The sequence below is a fragment of the Botrytis sinoallii genome, assembly GCF_014898435.1.
Source record: "Botrytis sinoallii strain Bc 23 chromosome Unknown BSIN_001, whole genome shotgun sequence".
Classification (NCBI taxonomy): Eukaryota; Fungi; Ascomycota; class Leotiomycetes; order Helotiales; family Sclerotiniaceae; genus Botrytis; species Botrytis sinoallii.
The window spans coordinates 4,267,225-4,282,822 of NW_024066028.1; the positions used below are offsets into that span (position 1 = coordinate 4,267,225).

General features: G+C 42.8%; 4 protein-coding genes across 4 annotated transcripts; 3 read left to right on the forward strand and 1 right to left on the reverse strand.

Moving 5' to 3' along the window:
* Positions 1–2,797: 2,797 nt before the first annotated feature.
* Positions 2,798–3,310, forward strand: EAF02_000962 (uncharacterized protein; the record flags this gene model as incomplete). The annotated part of the gene is made up of 1 exon (XM_038897010.1): positions 2,798–3,310. The coding sequence occupies one exon, from the start codon at positions 2,798–2,800 to the stop codon at positions 3,308–3,310; it is 513 nt and encodes a 170-aa protein (XP_038763869.1).
* A 1,048-nt stretch (positions 3,311–4,358) lies between these two features.
* EAF02_000963 (uncharacterized protein) lies at positions 4,359–5,351 on the reverse strand (the record flags this gene model as incomplete). Its single annotated transcript, XM_038897011.1, has 1 exon — positions 4,359–5,351. The coding sequence occupies one exon, from the start codon at positions 5,349–5,351 to the stop codon at positions 4,359–4,361; it is 993 nt and encodes a 330-aa protein (XP_038763870.1).
* Positions 5,352–5,683: 332 nt separating this feature from the next.
* EAF02_000964 (uncharacterized protein) lies at positions 5,684–13,769 on the forward strand. Its single transcript, XM_038897012.1, has 5 exons — positions 5,684–5,951; positions 6,014–6,078; positions 6,137–7,085; positions 7,138–12,916; positions 12,963–13,769. Exons 1-5 carry the CDS (start codon positions 5,887–5,889, stop codon positions 13,398–13,400), a joined length of 7,296 nt encoding a protein of 2,431 aa, XP_038763871.1. The 5' UTR covers positions 5,684–5,886; the 3' UTR covers positions 13,401–13,769.
* A 768-nt stretch (positions 13,770–14,537) lies between these two features.
* Positions 14,538–15,452, forward strand: EAF02_000965 (uncharacterized protein; the record flags this gene model as incomplete). Its single annotated transcript, XM_038897013.1, has 2 exons — positions 14,538–14,693; positions 14,799–15,452. The coding sequence occupies 2 exons, from the start codon at positions 14,538–14,540 to the stop codon at positions 15,450–15,452; spliced, it is 810 nt and encodes a 269-aa protein (XP_038763872.1).
* Positions 15,453–15,598: the final 146 nt, after the last annotated feature.

Genomic DNA, 15,598 nt, shown 5'->3' on the forward strand with positions numbered 1-15,598 from the left:
GATGAGTATAAGCGTATATGTTAATGGAGTACTTCACGCTCCAATACTCATTCATGAATCTGTCAAATATTCTTGACCTGAGAACAAACTCTTACACGATATTATTGTTCTTCAAAGAAACGTTATCATGGGTACTTCTGAGTACTTCAATAGTATCCCGAGTATCCAGCCGATCTCAACGTTGCCAGCATTCCAAGTATTTCATTCAACCAGCTCAAAAAAAAATGTGAATGAAGGGTCCGAAAAGGTTTTCAGGCATGCAAAGAATTTGGTTTCTTCCTCTTGGAACTGAGAAATGGCGATCAAGGTGAAAGTTTGCTATCCGATGCAGAGAAGATGTTTGTCATTACTAAATCAACACTTACTCTTGATCATGAAGTATTGAAGAAATGCGCATATCAACCCGCAAAAAGTATCTTGGGGTAAGTTTTTATCTCATCTTACTCCTTATTGAAATGTTCACTTGTGGGTTGTGAGAATCCCGGGATATTTCACAACTTCCCATGTTTTGTGATAAATTTAATCCCTTCTTGAGGGATACGATGACTCTCACCTGTACGTGGTGTATCCTACGAACCTTCGATCGTGCGATCGGAGAGCTAAGTAGAGTCAGCTGGAGCCGGGTGGTGGTTGTATACTAATCGGAAGCCGTATTGGGAGCGAAGGTACGCGTAGCTGATTACTAGAGGGTGATTGCGAAGATACTCGGAACAGAGAACTACCAATAAAACAGAAATGAAAACCATTCAACAGTGGAAAGGAGATGAGAGCGGGATTGATACGGAACCATGCCTTTACGAATCTGTATAGGAAGCAGAGCCAGAGCATATCGCGGCAGAACGTCTGCGAAGCAGAACTAGCCCTTAAAACAGCAGATAATGAAGCTTCTATAATATAGCTGAGTCTGACTGAAGCCTGTATTGAAAGTAGGACCGATATCCTTAACTTGACAAACGAAAATCGATAGAATACCTCTGGAGCACTAGCGTACAGAGTTTTCACAATCCAACAATACATACGATCTGCGGGTATACTGAATCGGATATTTATAAATAGTAAAAGGAATAATAGGAAATATACAAAGACTAGGATAATATTTACTGGAACCAACGGGAGTATATATAGAGTAGGAGGAGGGACGTTTTTAGCACCTTATCTCTGAGTACACAAAAGCAGTATAGCGGCAGAGAAGCTTCGGTATAGGAAGGACACTTTTAGCAAGCCACACTCAACAATACTCGATCGATATTACAGCAACGAAGGATCTCAAACAGAAGCCAATCCTACAATATATATATGCAACACACTCCTAGCACTCTATTTTCGACTATAAACTATATATTGGGGAAATGGATTTTATAAACAAAGCTTTAATTAATGAATTGAAAATATTATAAAAAGACTACCTAACTAAAGATCTGAAATAACAAGCCTACGAGACATAGTCGGCCTTGTTGTATAAAAGAAATCCGGTAAGATAACGCAAAACAACTACTAGCTGTAAGGTATAGTATATAATAACAGCGACAGCGACACTATCTATATAGCTCAAGAGGACGGATGTGTGTATCAATCTATAATCGGATACTATAGGACAGAGGGCATAATAGAGATATCAGATAGACTTAAGGAACAAACAGGAATGAAGGCGTGAAGAAATGGTTTTAGTCCTAACCAAAACTTCCGAAGGTAATCATACAATAAGTAGTTTAACATAATCAGAAGATTCTACAGAAGCCTAATACTAATGGCTTTATCACAAGTAAGCCGGAAAAGCGTCTGTAGGTATAGCGAACCTACTTTGTATTATAATATATTCTAGAAAGTAGTTATAATATAATTCATTTCTGCTTTGGCTTTCAGCCACTCGAATACGACTTTACGATACAGAGAATGCCATCGCCTTTTAATTAATTCTATACTCTGGGCATCGATATGATACGACGTTTTTCCTTCGATTTTCGAATTTTCGAATTTTTCGAATTGATTTGTGTATAGGTTGTAAAGCTTAGAGTTCAACTTTATCCCATTATTTTCAATAGTTTCGATTATATATATCTAATAAGGACTGGAGGATATCAAGTTTATGAAGGTATATAAAGGGTTAGTTTAAAAGAGATAGAGTTAAAAGAAGAATAGTGTTTTCTATTTTCATTTCATTAGTAAGAGGACCTTTTGTTATATTGGAGGTAACTCGGGAGGGGATAACTTTTGCCCCTTATAAAAGAAAGGGATAGCAAATTGGATTCCAAGTTTAAAAAAGGATTGAATATTGGGATACTTTAATAAGATTAGGGATAGAGGAAGAAGGAAGAGGGAAAGGTCCTAGTAGATGAAGACATTATATCTCTATTTGCACTCCGAATAGAGATCGGGCAGAGTACCCCAATATTTGTTTTTACTTCCCCAAAATTGATCATATCTATTGTAGATATTCACTAGCATTGCTAAGTTTTTAGAGCCTAGCCGTCTTATATAGTCATGGACTGGAGCGGGACGTTAAACTAAATCAATCAATCAATCAATCCCTTCTTGACTCTTGAGGAAGACTGAAACCTCGTAAGGTTTGGTTGATCCATCTTATACTATAAAGCCAAATTTCGCAGCACTTGAAACAATTTTTCAAGAGATATTGCCTATTTCAGTTTCTGCGGAGATCCGTTCGTTTGGGCACCCACTGCTGATTTCAACATTTTAAACTTGGAAAAAAATGGACGATTAACGTAACTCCACTACCTTTAGATATGAATCTCCTGGTATATCAAAGACCGACGACGAAAAACCCCATAACATAGCAATGTATTCCCTCGGACAAGACGACATACTCGGAACAAGTTCACCATGTGCAAACCCCTTGCCATTCGAAACTCACCGTGAAGAATGTAAATTTTTCTTCTATCACGTCCATGGAGTTCTGAAAGTCATTTTAACCCACCTGGAAGAACATCTGGGTCTCGCATCTGGTATCCTAATGTCCCTGAATACTTTAGACAAGGAATCAGATATTTCTCCACGTATGCTAATTAATCGTGCTCAATTATCTACAAAAGATCATCAGATCACATTAGGTGGCCATACAGATATTGGAACCATAATGATGCTCTTCAATATCGCAGGGGGTCTACAAATTCTTCCCTCCTCAGCAGAAAACTGTAATGAGAATTGGCAATACATCCGTCCGGTCCCAGGCTGCGCACTGATAAATACCGGAAATATGATGGTCGAATGGACAGGTGGAATATTACGGAGCTCACTCCATCGTGTTGTTACTGCGCCGGGAAAAGGGCGGGCGTTACGAGGCAGAGTTTAGCATATCTGTTGAGATCGGGAAAATGCTTCAATGAAAAGGTTAGGAGAAGGAGAATACGAGGAGAGAATTATGAGTGAGTGGAGTGCTTGGAGGGCAATTTAGATCATAAAAGGGGAGTTGGAACCAGGTACAAGAGGTGGGAGAATGGTGGGTAAACTCAATGGAGAGGTGAAAGTCTAATCGATTTAAGATGGAATGGAATTTGGATCAGAGTTACTTAGAGACGATGATGGGATATAATTACTGAAAACATGTCCTTTCACAGGCCTCATTCGTCATTGTCGTGAGCGTTGGGCTATTTAACATAGTGCAGATGCTGGTCTGCTAACAAAAGTAAAAGCGTCAATCGCACGCAATACTTGAACATCGCCGTCCATAATGTATTGCCCCGGCAGATTCAAGGTAGGGATTCAAAACCACTTAAGCATATTAATAAAGCAAGATGATTAACCAAAGCGGAATTTCCCTTGCAATCGTTCGGCCAAGCTCAACTTCAGTATGCAATAGTGGAATGGGCAACAAAGAAATTGGAGAAATAGAATCTATATGGAATGAAAGCTTGGGGCCGAAGATGAATATCACCTGGGATATATGGTGAGCAGAAAGTGTATATATAAAAATTAGAGGGATTTCGGGATAGGTCCAGGTTGGTCGAGTTCTATGAACCAGAATGCTTGATTGAATGCAAAACATACTTCTAGTCGATTGTATCAAAGAATGTATAGAATTGAGAGTGAAGCCAGAACCTGGTGCGTTGAGAGGATACGAAACATAGAAAGTATATTAGTAGACGGAGAGCAATTCTGTACTAACAGAGAGGCTCTCATGGTTCTGATAGATATGGGGAAGAGGAAGAGGTTTGTGACTATTGATTCATCCACACCCTCAAGAGCTTCCGTAACTATGATTCTGCTCTGGAAAAAAAAACGATATCATGCAATTGTCGATTGGTATATGATGTATCTTACAAATCGGGGACGATATCCCACAGAAACCAAGCCCCTAATCAACAACACCTAACGCCACGCCTTTCCTGTACCATGTTCTCTTAAGATTTCTTGTTCATCGAGAACCCTCTTGTCATGAAATCCCCACCCTTTTGATTCTGTGCATTGTATCCGGTATTCGAGAACAAACTCTTAAGATTGTCATTCATCCCCAACTTTCGTCTTTTGTTTCGTTCCTCTTGCTCTTCTAAAACTTTGGCTGTTAGATTTGCCGCTGATGCATTTTTAATACCTGAAGGTACCGTGGATGGTCCATTATTTGACTTTGTTGTCGCTGGACCATTTCCTTTCTCTTGCATTCGAGCCTGGGTCTTGTCGGCCACTCCATTTTCTTTCGCTCGAGATTGGCTTTTGTGAAGAGAGTCTTCTTTCCCGGTTTCCGAGGGGACCGCAGACTCTGTTTCTGTCGCGTGCTTTCTTTTTTTCTTTCCCCCTGGAGCTTTTTTCAGCGAATGAGTTAGTCCTCCTTCCTTCAGCTTACTCGCTCGCAATGCTAATCTTGAGCTATCTTCTTTCGATATGGGAAGTATAGATATGACATTCTCCGCAGTATATCCCTCATTACACTCCACACATGTATCACTTTTTAATTCTTTGATCGCAACTTCTGAGAACGCATGTCCACAAGGCACTAAATAGACAGCTCTGGTACCAGCTCCCAACTCCTTACTGGTTATAGGACATATCTTTTTTTCTTCCTTATCTTCCTTGACCGTGGAGAACTTGACTTCTACAATATCGCGAAGTCCCTTAACTCGTCCGTGCAGAATCTCTTCCTTTTCCCTTATGACAGAGGCGGGGACATCATCGTCTTTAGGAAGTAATTGTTCGAGAATGGCATCTTTGTTGTAGAGCGTTCCGGCGCAATCGGATACGATAGGCGTAGTGAGAGGTTTATTGGAGAGAGGACAATATGTCCAGGCGTGTGTCTGTGATTCGTGAAGGGTAGCTTTTAATTCTGAAGTATTTGGATTGCGGGCGGCTTCTTTTACAAGTTCGCGACGAGTAGGAATACTTCCACCATCGTTACCCATGACGAGGAAATAGAAGTGCTCTGTATTGGTATAAAATCCAAATCCTTGAAGATATGGATCGAATTGTTTTCATGGAGCGACTTTTTGATGAGTGAGACGAAATAATAAGTCTTTTTTCTTTTTTCGACGTAGGAAAGATGGATGGTTTGACATTTTGACTGAGGCGGTCTTTGAAGTGCTTGAGGCGGTCTTACCGTTTTACTGATAAGATCGTTATCGCCACGCACCGTATTAGTGAATGTGTGATTTAGCGTACTTTTCACCTCGAACTCGTCTGTTCGGCACCAAAACATCGAGCTCTCCGTCATTAACAACTACCCAGGTGTCTTATAAGACAGTGAGCATTTCAAACTCTTTGCCTGCCCATAATCGAATTGCAGGTCTATTCAAACACAACTACCACTACGAAAACAATTACTAAGCTGGATAGCCGCACAAGGACGAGGACGAGGACGAGGATGGAATGCGCATAACACTGTTGCTGGTTGAACTGCAAACTCACCCATTGAGAGAGAAGCTCTGAAAAGAGGCCAAAATGTCACAACAATCTAATCAAGCATTTGATGCCTTGAATCGAATTGTGGCAGATTTACGATCACGGTTAGCTTGACGCAACTGAGTATATTGCTATGCGGTGTTGGTAGCTAATAATTCGGATGTAGGAGTGATGAACAACGAAAGAGAGCAGCCTTGGAGTTGAGAGAGTTGCTGGAGGTGGCTTCCAGAGGTGAGGCTCTCATTTCATACTAGTCTTTGGGACGGGAAACTAATCAATGTTCTGGTAGACTTTCCCCAGGAACGATACACGGAGTTTTCCAATATTGTCAGTGGAAAAATCACCAGCCTCATCGGTCACCATGGAGATGTTGAGCGAACCGGTGGTATATATGCTATCGATGCGCTGGTCGATTTCGACGGTATAGAAGTCGGACAACGAGTCACTCGATTTGGACAATCCCTTCGAAATATATTGAGAGGGAAGGATCTTGCTCCTATGCAACCGGCGGCAATGGCATTGGGGAAGATGTGCAGGCCTGGAGGTTCGTTGGTGTCGGACCTGGTGGAGAGTGAGATCAAAACCGCCCTGGAATACTTGCAATCCGATCGAATCGAAGAAAAAAGATATAGCGCGGTTCTGGTTTTGCGAGAATTGGGCAGAAACTCTCCAACACTGGTTTACACTTTTGTTGGACTAATATTCGATCAAATATGGGTAGGTTTGAGAGATCAGCGACTTCTCATCCGACAGACTGCAGCAGAAGCTATAAGTGCATGCTTCCAGATAATTAGGGAGAGAGATCCAACTCTACGACAGACATGGCAGGCAAAAATATATGATGAAGCTGTTCAGGGTGTGAGACAAGGGACTGTGGAATATATCCATGGATCCCTTCTTGTAATTAAGGAGCTTCTTCAGCAAGGTGGTATGTTTATGCATGAGCATTATCCGGAAGTGTGCGAAATTGTTTTCCGACATAAAGATCACCGAGACGCACAGATTCGTAAAACCGTTGTTATGCTGATACCCGAATTGGCGAACTATTCCCCTACCGAGTTTGCTCAATCCTACCTTCACAGGTTTATGGTGTTCTTATCCGGTATGCTCAAGAAGGACAAAGATAGAAATGACGCATTTCTGGCCATTGGAAATATCGCCAATGCTGTCAAAAGTGCTATTGCCTCTTACCTAGATGGAGTTTTGATATATGTTAGAGAAGGCTTGTCGCTGAAGTCGTAAGTTATGCCGGAATCTCATGTAAACATGCATGCTAACCATTCCTTTCAGAAGGCGACTCGGCACAGTGGACCCAGTCTTTGATTGCATCAGCAGATTAGCAGTCGCAGTTGGGCAAACCCTCAGCAAGTATATGGAGGCACTTTTAGACCCCATATTCGCATGTGAGCTAAGTCCCAAGTTGACTCAAGCTTTGGTGGACATGGCTTTCTATATACCACCAGTAAAGCCTATCATCCAAGAAAGACTGCTGGACATGTTGAGCAAGGTTCTCTGTGGCGAGCCATTCAAACCGCTTGGAGCCCCTACACCAAACAACATTGCCGCTGCGCCAGTCGTGCCAAAAGACTCAAAAGACCCACAAGCATATGAGCACCGCCAAAGCGAAATCAAGCTAGCCCTTAATACTCTTGGCAGTTTTGACTTTTCTGGACATGTTCTAAACGAATTTGTGCGTGATGTTGCTATCAAATATGTCGAAGACGAGAATCCAGAGATTAGAGAGGCAGCTGCTTTGACGTGCTGTCAACTTTATGTCCGAGATCCTATTGTTAATCAAACGAGCCACCATGCTATTCAAGTCGTTAGCGAAGTTATTGAGAAATTACTTACCGTCGGTGTTGGAGATCCGGATCCTAGCATTCGAAGAGTGGTTCTAGCTGCTCTTGACGAACGATTCGATCGACATCTTGCCAAAGCAGAGAACATTCGAACTCTTTTCTTTGCTTTGAATGACGAAGTATTCCAAATCCGTGAAGTCGCTATCACAATTATTGGCCGCTTGACGCATGTAAATCCTGCATATGTCATTCCTTCTTTGAGAAAGGTCCTCATTCAAATGCTCACAGAACTCGAGTTCTCCGACGTAGCGAGAAACAAAGAAGAAAGTGCTAAACTGCTTAGCTTGCTCGTTCAAAACTCACAGAAATTGATTAAACCATATGTTACTCCTATGATGGATGTTTTATTGCCCAAAGCTCGCGATCCTAGTCCAGCTGTGGCCGCCACAATTATGAAGGCTATCGGTGAACTTGCCTGTGTTGGAGGAGAGGGCATGATTCCATTCATCAAGCAACTCATGCCTATAATCATCGAAGCTTTGCAGGATCAAAGCTCTTCTGCCAAGCGTGAAGCTTCTTTACGAACTTTAGGTCAATTGGCAAGCAACTCAGGATATGTCATTAAGCCATATCTGGAATACCCTCGACTTTTGGAAATCTTGCAAAACATCATTCGAGGAGAACCACAACGAGGACCATTGCGACAGGAGACTATCAAACTAATGGGTATTCTTGGTGCTTTGGATCCATATCGACATCAACAAGTTGAAGAGCGATCTCCAGAGATGCAATTACGTCTAGAGTCAAACCAGATGACTGATATATCTCTTATGATGACGGGACTGACACCTTCCAACAAAGAATACTTCCCAACTGTTGTGATAAATGCTCTTCTCAACATATTGAAAGACCCATCCCTTAACCAACACCATGCTATGGTTATCGAAGCCATCATGTCAATTTTCAGGACCTTGGGACTAGAGTGCGTTTCTTTTCTTGACAAGATTATTCCTGCATTTTTGTCTGTTATTCGAACCTCTCCACAAACCCGTCTTGAGTCATACTTCAGTCAATTAAGTTTGCTGGTAACCATCGTCCGACAGCACATCCGTAATTACTTACCAGAGATTGTTGTGGTACTTCAAGAATACTGGAATGAGTCTCCGCCATTGCAAGCTAACATACTTCACCTTGTTGAGGCTATCTCGAGATCACTAGAAGGCGAATTCAAGGTTTATTTGGCTAGCCTACTGCCACTTATGCTGGGCGTGCTCGAAAAGGATACTACAACAAGACGACTTCCTTCAGAGCGTGTGCTACATGCTTTTCTCGTGTTTGGTCCTAGCGCCGAGGAATACATGCATTTGATCGTGCCTGTTATCGTTAACGTATTTGAGAAACCTCAGCAGCCTTCATTTATCCGAAAAGCCGCGATTGAAACTATCGGTAAGATCTCAAGACATGTCAACCTGAACGATTACGCCTCGAAAATCATACATCCCCTCTCGAGAGTTTTAGCTGGTAGTGATAGCTCATTGAGATTGGCATCACTTGATACCCTTTGTGCTCTAATCTTCCAGCTCGGAAGGGATTATCTACACTTTGCCGGCACAATTAACAAAGTTCTCAATAGTCACCAAATACAGCATCAAAATTACGAACTGTTGGTTAGTAAACTTCAAAAGGGAGAACCTTTGCCGCAAGATTTGAGTGCTGAAGAACGTTATCTGAATCAATCCGATGAAGTCGACTTCTCGGATGTTTCAAATAAAAAACTGGACAGCAATCCTGTCCACTTGAAGGCTGCTTGGGACGCAACAGGGAAATCCACCAAGGAAGATTGGCAGGAATGGATGCGCAAATTTAGTGCATCCGTATTATTGGAGTCACCAAATCACGCACTTAGGTCATGTGCTCAATTGGCATCAGTATATCCACCTCTTGCAAGAGAACTGTTTAATTCTGCTTTTGTCTCATGTTGGGGAGAGCTATTCGAAGGTTATCAGGATGATCTGATACAGAATATTGAAATGGCGATCAAATCTCCTCACGTCACTCCTGATCTTTTGGGCATCTTGCTGAACCTTGCAGAGTTCATGGAGCACGACGATAAAGCCTTACCAATTGATATAAGAGTTCTGGGACGAGAGGCTGGTAGGTGCCATGCTTGGGCCAAGGCTCTTCACTACAAGGAACTGGAGTTTTGTCAAGATCAAACAAGTGGAGCTGTTGAAGCATTGATCCAAATTAACAATCAGCTGCAGCAGTATGATGCCGCAATCGGTATTTTACGAAAAGCGCAACTCTACAAGGATGGTATCACATTACGAGAGACTTGGTTCGAGAAGCTCGAGAGATGGGAAGAGGCTCTCGAGTTTTACAAGAGGCGCGAGGAGGATTTCCCAGACCAAGCAGAGACTTTCGATGTTATAATGGGTAAAATGAGATGTCTACATGCCTTGGGAGAGTGGGAATCACTCTCGGCCTTGGCTGAAGATAAATGGCATACCTCGTCACTCGAGATCAAGAGAGCCATTGCTCCTTTGGCCACAGCAGCTGCTTGGGGTCTCAGAAAGTGGGATCTTATGGATGATTACTTGAGTGTCATGAAGAGTCATACACCAGATCGATCATTTTTTGGAGCAATTCTTGCCTTGCATCGCAATCAATTTCGCGAGGCTGCCCTTTTCGTCCAAAAGGCCAGAGAAGGATTAGACACCGAATTGAGTGCTTTGGTTAGTGAGTCTTATAATAGAGCCTACACGGTCGTTGTTCGGGTACAGATGCTTGCAGAGTTGGAAGAGCTCAGTATATATAAGCAGAGCAACAATAACCCAGCCAAGCAGGAAGTTATGCGTCAAACCTGGGAGACTCGTTTGCTCGGATGTCAACGAAATGTTGAGGTTTGGCAGAGAATGTTGAAGTTGAGAGCTCTGGTCCTAACTCCAATGGAGAACATGCAAATGTCAATCAAATTTGCGAACTTATGTAGGAAGTCGGGAAGAATGGGCCTGGCTGAGAAGCACCTCAAAACTTTAATGGGCGGCGATGAGAGCCTGGATGTGGTATTACCTCAGATTGTGGAGAATGCAAACGGAGATCGACGAGTTAGGGTTTCAAATAAACATATTGAAGCTCCGGTTCAGTATGCTATATTGAAGTTTCACTGGGCTGTCGGCAAGCAATCTCAAGCATTGGAGGCTCTCAAGATATTCACATCTGGTCTGGCAGAGAAACTACAACAAGCACAGATCGCAACTCAAGGGGGCATCATAAATGATATGCATGCCATGAACCTTCACAATGGTACGAACGGGATGATGAATGGAAATGGTTACAATAATGGTCTCGGAGCAAATGCCCACAGTCTGCTAACGCCAAAGGGCTTGGCTGATCATACCACACTCCTTGCTAGGTGTTGTCTTAAACAAGGAGAGTGGCAGGTTGCCCAGAAGAAAGGTAACTGGCAAACCGACAATCTTAACGATATCCTTGCCTCGTATAAAGCAGCCACTCACTTTAATCCACAATGGTACAAGGCATGGCATGCCTGGGCTTTGGCAAATTTTGAAATTGTTCAGGCTGTTCAGGCAGACCCCGGGCATGATTTACATGATGTAAATGGTGGTAATGTCGTCGTTAATCACGTCGTTCCTGCTGTCCGTGGTTTCTTCAAGTCCATTGCTCTGTCGCAAGGAAGCTCTTTGCAAGATACATTGCGTCTTCTTACTCTTTGGTTCGCTCATGGTGGTCACGTAGAAGTCAATCAAGCCGTTACCGAAGGATTTTCTTCTGTTAGCGTTGATACTTGGTTAGAAGTCATTCCTCAACTTATCGCACGCATCAACCAACCAAATGCTCGTGTTCGCGCTTCCATTCACAATCTACTTGCAGATGTTGGCAGAGCTCACCCGCAAGCGCTAGTCTATCCATTGACAGTCGCTATGAAATCCGCCCCTAATACACGTCGTTCACGATCAGCCATGCAAATCATGGATAGTATGCGGCAACACAGTCCGAAATTGGTAGACCAAGCAGATCTTGTTAGTAAAGAGTTGATTCGTGTGGCAGTATTATGGCATGAGCAATGGCATGAAGGTCTCGAAGAGGCATCCAGACTGTACTTCGGCGACCACAACATCGAGGGCATGTTCAACACACTCGCGCCTTTGCACGATATGCTCGATAACGGCCCGGAGACCTTGCGAGAAATCTCCTTCGCTCAAACATTCGGTCGTGATCTTCAAGAGGCTCGAGAATGGTGCATTACCTACCAAAGAACGAAGGATCTTGGAGATATCAACCAAGCTTGGGATCTGTACTATCAAGTCTTCAGAAGAATCGCACGCCAGTTACCGCAACTTAACAATCTTGAGTTAGCTTACGTGTCCCCCAAGCTTCTCAATGCTCATGATCTGGAGTTGGCTGTCCCTGGAACGTATCAAAGTGGGAAGCGTATCATATCGATCGTCAATTTCGATAGCAACTTCAGTGTTATTTCTTCCAAGCAACGCCCAAGGAAGCTTAGTCTTAAGGGAAGTGACGGTGTCGCTTATGTATTCTGTCTTAAGGGACACGAAGATATTCGACAGGATGAACGTGTTATGCAATTGTTTGGTCTCTGCAATACCTTACTCACCAGCGATTCGGAGTCATATAAACGACATCTTAACATACAGAGATATCCTGCCATTCCACTGTCCCAGAATTCCGGTCTTCTTGGTTGGGTGCCCAACAGTGATACTCTACACGTCCTCATTCGGGAGTACAGAGAAAGTAGGAAGATCTTGCTCAATATCGAACACCGTATCATGTTACAAATGGCCCCCGACTACGACAATCTCACCCTCATGCAAAAGGTTGAGGTCTTTGGTTATGCTCTCGACAACACAACTGGTCAAGATCTTTATCGTGTTCTTTGGCTAAAGAGCAAGAGTTCTGAGTCATGGCTCGAGAGGCGTACAAACTATACTAGATCATTAGGAGTGATGTCTATGGTCGGATACATTCTTGGTCTTGGTGATCGTCACCCTTCGAATTTGATGCTCGATCGAATAACAGGTAACATCGTTCACATCGATTTTGGAGACTGTTTTGAAGTTGCTATGACTCGTGAAAAATACCCCGAACGAGTTCCGTTCAGATTGACTAGGATGTTGACATATGCTATGGAAGTTAGCAATATTGAGGGAAGTTTTAGAATTACCTGCGAAAACGTGATGAGAGTATTGAGAGAGAACAAGGAGTCTTTGATGGCAGTTCTTGAGGCTGTAAGTTTGATTCATTTCTTCTAGAGACACATTGCTGACAAACTAGTTCATCCATGATCCCCTCCTTAATTGGCGTTTGAACGGTGAAGCTTCACCTGTAGGACCTAACTTCCGATCCGAGCGCCGGGAATCTATTATCGCTGCTCAGAATCGTAGACCTTCAACAATGGATGAATTTGTTCAACCTGCAGCGTTAACTGCGGACGCAGGAGATCCTATAGCAGCTCCAGGTGGCCCACCAGCTTCACGTCCTCGTGCAAGAACGAATTCCACCACTCAAGGCCCTCAGGATATGGAGGCACATGAAAACCAGAATACGAGGGCAGTGCAAGTACTGGTGCGCGTCAAGGAGAAGTTGACGGGACATGACTTCAAACCAGACGAGGAATTACCATATATTCAGCAAGTTGACAAGTTGTTGATTGAGGCAACGAAGTTGGAGAATCTTTGTCAACATTATATTGGTTGGTGTAGTTTCTGGTAACTCTTGCACTGAGAGTGATTGGCGAATGGGAGTAGCAAACAAGATTTACTTGCATATCCAAGTTATTACATGATGCATGGGCAGGGCGTTCAGGAACGGGACTTCGCGATATATGGTGGGTAAATCTGGTCTATAATGCGAAGTGAAGGGAGGGAGAACTGTGTAATACTCTTGTGCATATAAACAACCGGGTTTAAAGTCATATAAAAAGATTGTTAACCGCTTTACATTGTTACATTTACGGCAGATTGGAGCACGGGGCGTTGGGAATTAGGGGTTTGAAGCGATTCATATGTTAGTTGAGAGTCGATGGCCATATTTCTAGGATCATACTTTCAATTCAATCAAGATAAACTCGAATGAACTAGTCAAAATCTGGTAGTAGTTTATTGTTGTGAAACTTGATGATACCTTAAATCAGAATAAGCATGAGGTGAGGGGGTGATGGTTTTTGTTCTTTCAATATTAATTATCGCATGTTTGCTCGACAAATTTGATTCGAAAGAAGAAAATAACATTGGGTGTGTTCTCTGCCCGAAAAAGTATTGGGCGGAAGACACATTCATGATTGTATTTTTGAATATTGTATTTTTGAATATGCATCATTTTGAACCGAAGAGAACATTTCGAATGCTTGTCTTATTATAATTACAGCAATGGTGTTGTCCTCTCTGCCTCCCTCGTTGGTTGGATAGAGACCTCTCCATTCTCTTACTTAATTGCCTTTAAACCAGAGAAGCAGATGATAGCAGAAGGGAGATTGGCTAGGTAAGCTGTACATTCACATCAAGTATTCACTATTTTCTAATCCATATGGCCCTTCTGTCGAAATGAGAAAGAAAATTTGAAAGTTGCCGATCAGGAAATTGTTTTATTCACGCATGGTATGCATTCATCCATATACGGGACAAACGACAAGGTCTATTATTCAAATTTTGGTTTGCTAGAGATCGAATCTTTGACCTGTCACTTTTGCTCGCTTGTTGTACTTATAGCAATTTTTTTTTTCCTTATTTCGCATGGTTTCTATGTTCTCACTTGGAAACCAACTTTACTACAATTTATATCTACCAAATACATCGCTACCTTACCACAGCTTCGACCTACAAGGAAGAGACATTTAAATCCTTTGTAACGATGCCTTTGGTCCCAGATTTTGATCTTTACGAGGCTTTTGAGGTCCCCAAGGATGCATCCGCACAAGATATCACAGCGTCGTACCGTCGACTAGCAAGAGTCCACCATCCAGATAAGAATCTTGACAATACCAATGCCACTGCCAAATTTCAAAAGGTGAGTCAGGAATATTATCAGGGCCGTTCAATGCATCAAATATCACTACGCTACCGCTCATACTTCACTACATAAATTAACGTAGCTAACTCGATGTGCGCATAGGTGCAAGCTGCTTACGAAATACTCTCTGATGAGCGTCAACGCAGAGAGTATGACCAACCAGTTCTTTCCAACCTATCTAGTGGATTCGGAGAGCAGTACCACCAACGAGAAAACTATGAGTATGAGTATGATGAGATGGAGGAGATGATGTTCGACCAGTTTTTCCGCATGTTCTTTACTCGCGCATCACGAAGACCCAGCTATGACCGATATGCTGAGTTCGAGGCTGAAATGGAGCGTATAGAACGCGAAGATAAATTGAGGAGAGAAGCAGAGGCTGCCTGGGAAGCTAACCAAGCTGCTGCCCGACTCGAAAGAGCGAGGCGAAACGCTGCCGAAAAGGCCAAACGTGACGCCAAAGCCGAGGTAAGGAAAACAACGGAAGACGCTGCAGCTAGTCTGAAAGAGAAGATTGAGATGGAATATAAGTTGAAGATGGAACTCATATTTTCTGCCAACGGTTGTGTCACGGATGCTGAGAAGCAAGTATGCTGCGAGCATTGTTCTTTTTGGCCAAAGGAACAAATGAAGAAGAAGTTCAATTGCTTGACTTGTGGCCAGAAGAGAGGCATGACACAATATAAATGCCCATACTGCGCCTTGATCATCTGTCAGTTGTGTCTTAGTGCAAAACGGTTCACAAAGAAACTCTAGAAATTAGGTTATCAACTGAACGAAAGAAACCGCAGATCAGAACGAGTTCTTTGTAAGTCCCATATTACTCCCCGATATCTCAGGTCATGGAACTAACAGTTCTTTAGATGTTCTATGCTGTGACAAACGTACGATATGTAAAGCAC